This window comes from Montipora foliosa, chromosome 1 (assembly GCF_036669935.1).
Source record: "Montipora foliosa isolate CH-2021 chromosome 1, ASM3666993v2, whole genome shotgun sequence".
NCBI lineage: Eukaryota > Metazoa > Cnidaria > Anthozoa > Scleractinia > Acroporidae > Montipora > Montipora foliosa.
Genome location: NC_090869.1, coordinates 28,878,091 through 28,886,457, shown reverse-complemented (window position 1 = coordinate 28,886,457; position 8,367 = coordinate 28,878,091). Strand labels below are relative to the sequence as shown.

Here is an 8,367-nt window from a genome sequence, read left to right as displayed (position 1 = left end):
TAATATACATGAGCTATCGCTGGCGCACCAAAGTTTTGGCGGTAAATGCGGCTTGACGGGCGCGAAATCGCGCCAAACGCAACCAAGCTGCCACCTCATTGGCTGAGCTGCCAATACTACAAAGGTATTGGTTGCTAAAATCATCACAGGAAGCTCGGAATTCTTGTTATTAAACCACCCCTGGCACTTAATAGATTCGTTGGGCCTTGAAATTCAAATATATTTCATTCACTCTTAGTGTTCTTCAGTGTACGTTTTTAAAAATGATTTATCAGTGTTGCACCCATGACAACACGAATTTCTTTCCAACTTTCGATGCTTTTGTATAAGCTCAGCGATATCTCTTAACCTTTGAGTAACATATTAGTATTTTTTTCGTCCACACTTTCTATTCTTTGTTTTTATTCTTGAAATTAAGCTCACAGAGAGCTGTCAATTCCGTTTTCTGTTATTGGTTTATTTTTTCAAGAGAGAATGATGAAATCGTCAAATGGAAATTTTTAATAGCTCCACGCTTCAAAAGTGAATTAAATATATCGACTAAAAAACGACGCTTTCGTAGTCTGTTTCAATGCGAAACATCCAAAACAAGATTAGCCGGAGATGTAGCAATAGAAAATAAATTTTAGTGGGCTAACATTGGAACAGAAAATCAAACTTTTACCCATTAACTTGGAAAAAATATTTACAATCCAATGTAAAACACAATCACCGCGGGATATCGGGCCAAAAAAACCCTTGTGGTTGCTATGACGTAAAAACCCATCACTTTTCCAGGATGTGAGCCTGTTGAATGCGATAGTGTCCAAAAAGAAAGGAATCGGCATAGCTGAAGGACAGACACAAAGAGGATATAATTTTTCTTCCGGTTGACTTGAAAGGAGAATTGAGAGGTTTCTTTACAAGCAAAACAAACTTAAGACAATTTCATGCCGCAAACACTTTTTTGAAAGTCAGCCGGAGAGATTAGACGAGAACATTAAAAACGCAATTTAACAGCATTTCAAAAAACCCCTCTTCGTACGCTTAGAGATTATTTCGCCCGAAATGTAGTCTATAATAAAATACTATAAAATGATTCACTCGATAGAAAGCGACGTTTAATAAACCGGTTTCCATTGCGTCGGTTTGAAACCAACATGAGCCCGTGACAGAGAAAAAAAAAATTGTGAGTATTTTCAAGAGAATTTATTTCTTTGGCAATGATTAATGGCAGGAGACTCTTAGGCATATTGAAAAAATAAGAATGCAAATGGAAGGTCAACTGAGAGCTATTGGGGGGTGTTAATGTTTCTCGATATTGCTCAATTATGAATACGTATATGAAGAACGTGGAATTGTTGTGAAGGTAACCCACAAGCTTAATTAATCAACAGCCAGATAGAAGTGCTGACACGTCATTATAAGTACTGACACAGCACTGGAAACGAAGGCATCATTCAAAACTTACTCGCGTTTTACAGCACGTAAACACCCTCGTTTGCTTTTGAGTATTACGTTGGCCTACTGAAAACTGCGAATTTCAGTCTATCTTTTTCCATTGATTTCTTTACAAATGTTCGAGAACAAATTATTCGATTCCGCACATTTGTTTTAGCGTTTGAATCGAACGTCTTGCTATGGAAACTCCGGACGCAAAAAGACGATTTGTGACGCAATGTCAAACGGAACGGTACAGCTTTTTGCAACCTCAGGAACTAATCTTAGTCCATTTTCTTCAGATGGATTTTTCACATATAAGACAAGGATTTCTAAATTTCACCAACTTTGACAATTTTTATGCTCCTTTTTTGTTGCCATCGACCGAGACTTCCATTATCTCATTGATAAAACAATTGCCTTGAGGGAAGCATTAAAGTGGAGTTAAAACTCTTAATTGCAAATTCGTGCCATTACCAAGCCGAAACTCTTCCAACATATATGGTCCCAGCACGAATCAACTTCCAGACTGAATTTGGAGATAAATGCCCGCTCAGGATCAGTCCAAGTGCGTAAAATGAAGACTTGCCCAACTCTGCTTCATTCTCTGTTAATCCTGTACACAGGAAATAACTCAATTGTAGTGAGTTACCTGAATAATTTAGTGTTGGAAAAACTCAATTCTCACAAAACAGACTTTAAAGACAAGCACGCGTAGTTTTCTTTAAGACGTATCTTTGAGATTGCATCACAGTTTATGCCAGTTTGTTATTTACCGGGAAACTGTCATTGGCCTGTGAAAGACACACTATCGTATCATCTTGTTTCATTACCGAGAATATCAAAGAAAAGTATATTAAATCGCGTCACCGCAGACGATAAGCGATCTGTGCATAAATATTGAGCGTAGAGGGGCCGCGACGAATACCAGTCAGGCAGTTCTCTTAAATTGAACCTTCAAGGTGTGAGGTTACAGGCGTGTAAGAACCGGAGACATTTTCGGAGGGGAAGAGATGGGAGGAAATTGACCGACCAGCCCAGCTCGGTTGAAAAGAAGTGAATCAAAACGACCACAATGAAGATACAAGTGGGAAGGATCAAGAAACGGTTACAGTTTTGGTCAACATCGTAAAAATGACTCCTTTGGCATTATCTCCAACAACTATTGGGGAGAGGCTAACAAGTCAAAAGGGAACCAAAGGACATTTATTAATTCCAAAAAACGGTACACTGGTACGGGCCTGAGGGTGGAGAACACAATTGATGTTTCAAAGGAGACTCTCTCTTCCCTCAGAAAAAAAAAATTATCAAGAACTGATCGAAGATTTCACAATAAAAGAGACGTTAAAATTCATTATATACCGTTCAATCAAGAAAATGACAAAATTTTAAGAAAAAACAAGGAATTTTTTCAGTTGACAGATGGCCTTAACAGCAGCTTCTATGTTTTCATTAACAACACCAAGTGGAGGCGCGCCGAGGATAGTTAGCTTCCTAGTGTCAAACTTCCATTAACGCTGATAATAGACCAAGTAATCATTTTATTTGGGTCATATTCCTTTAGGGTAAACAGACCTCTGACGCCAGAAAGGAGGGGAGGGGGTGGGGGTGGGGACCGCTTAAGTTACGTTTAAAATATGGGGTTTTGCAGACTCTAAACTGATTTAAGTCCGTTCAAACTTGACGCACTTGAAAGCAAAACCATCCCCTAAAAGGCCATTGAAAGGAAGTTATTACTGGGTTGCCTATGGCAATCCAGTCGGAAAATGGGTAGATTATTATAATTTTTTTTATTTTTCCGTGTCGGTAAAAGTCTTGCCTGTCACTCCCCTGCTAAGTGGTGTCTTTATGCATAGAGCCTTCTGCGCGTATTGTCTTAGGATCGAGAGGGTAGTGGGAAATGCGTAGATTTCTCTGGTGGACACAGTGGAATGATCAACGTAACCGGCAATGGCGTCGAAAGTCATGTAACGCGAATGGCGTTTTAGTGGATTTTAAAGCAAAATATACCCTTATGGAGCTTAATAATGGAAAGTCAATTGGATACTGAACAAGAAAGGCGCTGAAAAAAAATTCTGGAATCTTAAAAGCGACGAGTAATGGACTTCGACAACAATCTGTCGCCCGTCGAGCCGTAATCAAAGTGAGATGTAGTTCTAATATTGTACGAGTGTGGTGTTTTGTACAACGCTGAAATCAAATGGAAAATTCTCTAGTAACTTATGGGTTTAACAAAACAGAGACTTGGATCTGTACTCAATTCTGCACAGTCTTCTGCTAACAATTGGAAATTTCACAAAGTCCTGTTAGTCAAAAATTATTTGAAAGAAAGCTTGTTGCCCATTTTTTGCTTGATAATTCAAGTAAAGGGTTTTTCAGTGAAGGGTTTGATGCTAAACACTCGTGGGAAATTTATTTACCGTGTTGCGTTTGACACGCAGTGTAATTTGACACGATTGAGTTTCTTGTCTTTACGCACGTATTAAATGAAATAGGAAGGGTTTTTTGCCTCTTATAGCACATATGTTGTTTGTTTCAAAAAGCATTTCGCTGGAAAATGGTGGCTTTTATGCATTCATCATGTGTAATATGCGAGCTTAACTGGATAGTTTTTATGGCAATAGTAAAGCATTTTCGTGTCAAAATATAAGTAAGCGACTCCTTTCTGTTGTGTTAACTTAAATTCATGGCTCGTAAGTTTGTATTTGTCATCTGCTGTAAACTTGATTTCCACACTCAAAATTACCTCCAGAACCTACTTTTTAAGTAAAATAAGCTTTTAGAATGATTTTCGTTTCTTCTGTGGTGATACTTGACGATTCGGGAACATTTTGTGAAAAAAGATTTATAACGGGTCACACGCGCAACTAATTTTATTTCTCTGACAAATGATTTTGTCATTGTAGTGCAAGATGAAATTTATTTGGGAAGCCAACAATATTCTTTTAACTTCCTGGTTAATCCAATCTTATTGCTGCGACTTGCTAGTGCGAAGATTGTGTACATGAAACTCGCGCTTCTTGCGAATTTTGAGTGTCATGAAATTACATAATTTGCGTGACAATATATCCCTTTTTTAATACTCTGACCAAATACATTCAGATAGTAACAAACTTCATATTTACTTAACCATTTCTTCGTTTTTGTGCTTGTCAGCATTGTGATTTGCGGTAATTCGCAAGTCTGTTTTTGTATCTCATAGATGTTTAGATTTTCAATTACACGGCCACTCAACCTCTCGATTGTGTAAATAGTTCACCCTGAAGTCAAAATAGATACGTTTCTCAGGAACCCGACAAAGAAGACTTCCTGACCCGACAGAAGAAATCTAAATATTCAGTTAAATATTACAACAAAATTAACTAACGACGGAAGTTTCTTCGCTAAAAAGTACGTTGTTCTACTCTGAAACATTCTTTCCCGTAGTTCATTCAGTTGACACAGGGTGATCACGTGCACCTTTACGGTTGCCTAACATGTGATCAATTTCTTCCTTTTGACAAAACGTTAGAGACTGCAAAAATGTTCGTGTTTTTAAGATCTTTCAATGAGAATTCGATTCATAGTTATATATAAACACTATGTTATTTTTTTTCTTCATCTGTCTCTTGGCTTGCCTTTTTCTGGTGCAAACGCAAAGCCAAACAATGTTTTGACCTGGCATCAGATTAGACCGTCACATTATGAAGCGGAAACAACACCTTTAGTCCTTTCTTGTATGTGCAATAAACGTTTGCTTAGTCCAACTGCTAGACATGCTGGAAAACGTCCGTCAGAGCAATTTGCAGTTAGTTTTTTGCCGACTATTTATTTAAAGAAGAAACGAGTGAATTTTACTCAAGAGCGTGTTTTGTTATCTTTAAACTGAATTTATTACGAAAGCTTAAAAGACTAAAAGACCTTAAAATGGGACAGGACATTACAAAATAATTAAACGTGTGAGCCAAAGGGCCTCTGCTAGCGCGACATGTGGGTGACCCGTCAAATGGTCTTAATGACGCCCCACTTGAAAAAATTAACTGGAACGCTGCAGTTCTTTGTGTAACGCGTACCACAGGCAACCCAGTGTAAGCTTTTTGGAGCTTCTCGTTTTGGAAGAATAACGTGCATTAGTACTTTCGTCACCAGTCAATCACAACTTACAGGTTCTCTTCCAAATGATAAAACTGCTATCAAAGAGTTTGCAGATTCTTCAAAAGCTGTTTTAATCAAGCTAGTGATACAAACAAATTACAAGAGATTTCGAACATTTAAAATGTTAATCGTTCCCAGGGACATCAGTGACCCTGGAGACGAGGTGGTTCAATGTTGACACACCGGGCGATTTCCATTTCTCTCAATCAAAACAGAACGCGACGGGCGCGTTCCTTTTGCACGGAGTACTAACTATTTACAATAACAAACCCTTTCGCGGCCAAAAACCACGCCTTTAATTATCAAGGAGCAAGGCACTAGTGAGAAGCAGCAGATGGTAAAGAAATTTCCAATAATTTTGGCAAAAACGAGAACCTTCCACTCATAAAGTCTGTTCCATTTGATTTACCACCGGAAACACCTGGTTTTCCACAAAAAAGAAAGCGCCCGAGGTTTCAAATACATAAATAGGCGAGATACGAACGTTTTAGTTAAAAAAGGGATTGAGCGTTTACTGGGCAAGCGTTCTTGCCAAGTTTCTTAGCAACAAGACGTCTTTTCTATGGAATTGAATGAAAACGTATCGGCGTCGAAACAAGCTCTTTTGGATAATCCGAGGAATTTTTCGCTGATTACCAAAGCTTCCATGGTATTCTTCTCAGCAATAACAGCAATGCTCAATTGATTTGTACAAGGATTTCTCAACGAGGTCACTTTCTTTTGGATGTACCGAAGTAAACATGAAAATCGTTTCCTCGTGAAGTTTTCTGGAGTTTAGAGATCCACTAAACAATGACCGTATTAGAATCTGTCGATGAGGGAAAGGATTCTCTTCTTCTCAGCCTCTCTGCTCTCCTTGCTTTTTGCGTCCCCCACACTTGCAGCGTATTCTGATTGGTGAAAGAGAAACAACACCAAATTTCAATTTTTTTTGCTCACCAAGTGTCTTTGTTCCCTTCCTATTAACCTAGTTTAGGGATCAGGGTTGACACAGCGGTGAGAGAACATTTTGCCTTTCACCAGTGTCCAGGTTTCAATTCCAGGACGCGGCGTTATATGTGGGTTTATTTGTCCGGTTCCTCTGACCACTGTTCGGGAGGTCGCGGGATCAAAACTCCGGCCCGACCACTGATCCCGCAGGGTCTTTAAATAACTGAGAAGTAATGACATCTGCAAATAGTTAGACTCTCTAGTCTTCTCGGTGAGCCCCGTCTCAGAACCCTTAAATGCTCATAACCCTGTGGGACGTAAAAGAACTCACACACTATTTGCCAAGAGTAGGGAAGAGTTCGCGGTGTTGTGGTCTGTCCTCTGTGGTATATCATGCTTGGGAAAGTAAACGCTACAACAAGCTACTCTAGAGCGGTTTTCAATTGAGTTTCGAAAGTAATTAGTGAATAGGCCTTATTCACGATGGCCGCCATGTTGGTTTTCAAATTGTCATGCAAATTAGCCATGTGTTACGCTGGGGGGCAAACATCGGAAAAAAAAGCAAATTGCTGAAAATCGGCTCGTCGAAATATCGAAATAACATTGCAAAAAGTCCATTTTCGTATTTAGAGCTAAGTACCTTTTTAAAAAAAACATATCTTTCGATTGCCTTTGACATTTTGACTTTCTACTTCGTTATCTGCTCATTTGTCACTAAAAAAAACGTCGAAGTAACTTGTGTAATGATTGTATTTTACTGCTCAGGTGATAAACATTCAATGAACGTGAAACAAATCATTTGTGTAGCTAAGATGTTCGTTATAACCACTCACTTGTGTTGTTTGCCCCCTTAGAAGTGTGTCGCTAATTTGCATGATAATAGCAAATGCAACATGGCGGCTATCGTGAATAAGGTCTATTACTTTGGTTTTGCATTACTTCACTCAGTGATTGGTTCAAAGTTCTCGCGCCACTTTTTCAACCAATCAGACGTGAAACCAAAACCAATTGTGGCTCGCGCGTGCACATTTTCCCGCGTTTTGTGTCGGCTACGTGTAATTGCTTCGAGTTTTGATTGGTTTGCTGGATTTGCCTCCGTCCTTTTTGATTGGCCAAAGTAATTACTTTGGTTTTGGTTTTACGACACTCATTTGAAAACCGCTCTAAAATAAAAGGGTTAATAAAGATATGATGATGATGATGATGATGATGGGTTGAGCTCTACTTTGCTTAGAGAGGTTTTCCTCTCTCCACGAAAAAAAAAAATTGAATTGATCTGCTTTTGTTTGATTTGATTTTCAGTCTCCCAACGCGTAGAGAATTTTTGCTTGGCTATATAAACTGATTGTTAATTTACTCAATGTTATTTTTTCGGAGCTATTGTACTAAAAAAAACACACCAGCCTTTGATTTCGAGCGCATTTTGATAGTTCCTTGTTTCAAGGGACTGCTAACGTGCATTTTATCGGCGGACATCGCTGAAGGTAACACAATTTGCACAGAGAAGAAAGATCCTTGTTAGTAGAGCCCACCATTGTTCTGATCAAAGGAGAAACCACGAGGTATCGAGAGGCGAGATTGACATCCGCCTGGCAGTTAATTTATCGCACCATATTCGACCATTGTACTATGAGATATCTCTTAACAGAGAGCAGAACAAAATCAGGACTGGGCTACAATAACCAGTTATCCCAATTTGCTTTAGCCAGAGGCGAGGCCCAGCAATTAAAGCCCCATGCAAACAGACGCAACCCTGCATGCAGATGTTGGATGGTGTTGGAAGTTGTGTGCAAACAGACACAACAACTCCCAACAATGAAAGGACGAGCAGTATATTATGGGAAAGATACGACTCATAAAGACTTTGTAAACTTACAAAATTCC

The 8,367-nt window shown here is 39.0% G+C and overlaps 1 protein-coding gene across 2 annotated transcripts in view; it reads right to left on the bottom strand.

Moving 5' to 3' along the window:
• Window positions 1-5,599: 5,599 nt before the first annotated feature.
• Window positions 5,600-8,367, bottom strand: part of LOC137996098 (beta-catenin-like protein 1) — a 24,867-nt gene continuing 22,099 nt past the window's right edge. For both annotated transcript variants that reach the window (XM_068841530.1, XM_068841535.1), the window contains exon 16: window positions 5,600-6,443. In XM_068841530.1, coding sequence (XP_068697631.1) covers window positions 6,355-6,443 — 89 coding nt within the window. In that variant the 3' untranslated portion in view covers window positions 5,600-6,354. The remainder of the gene's footprint in view (window positions 6,444-8,367) is intronic.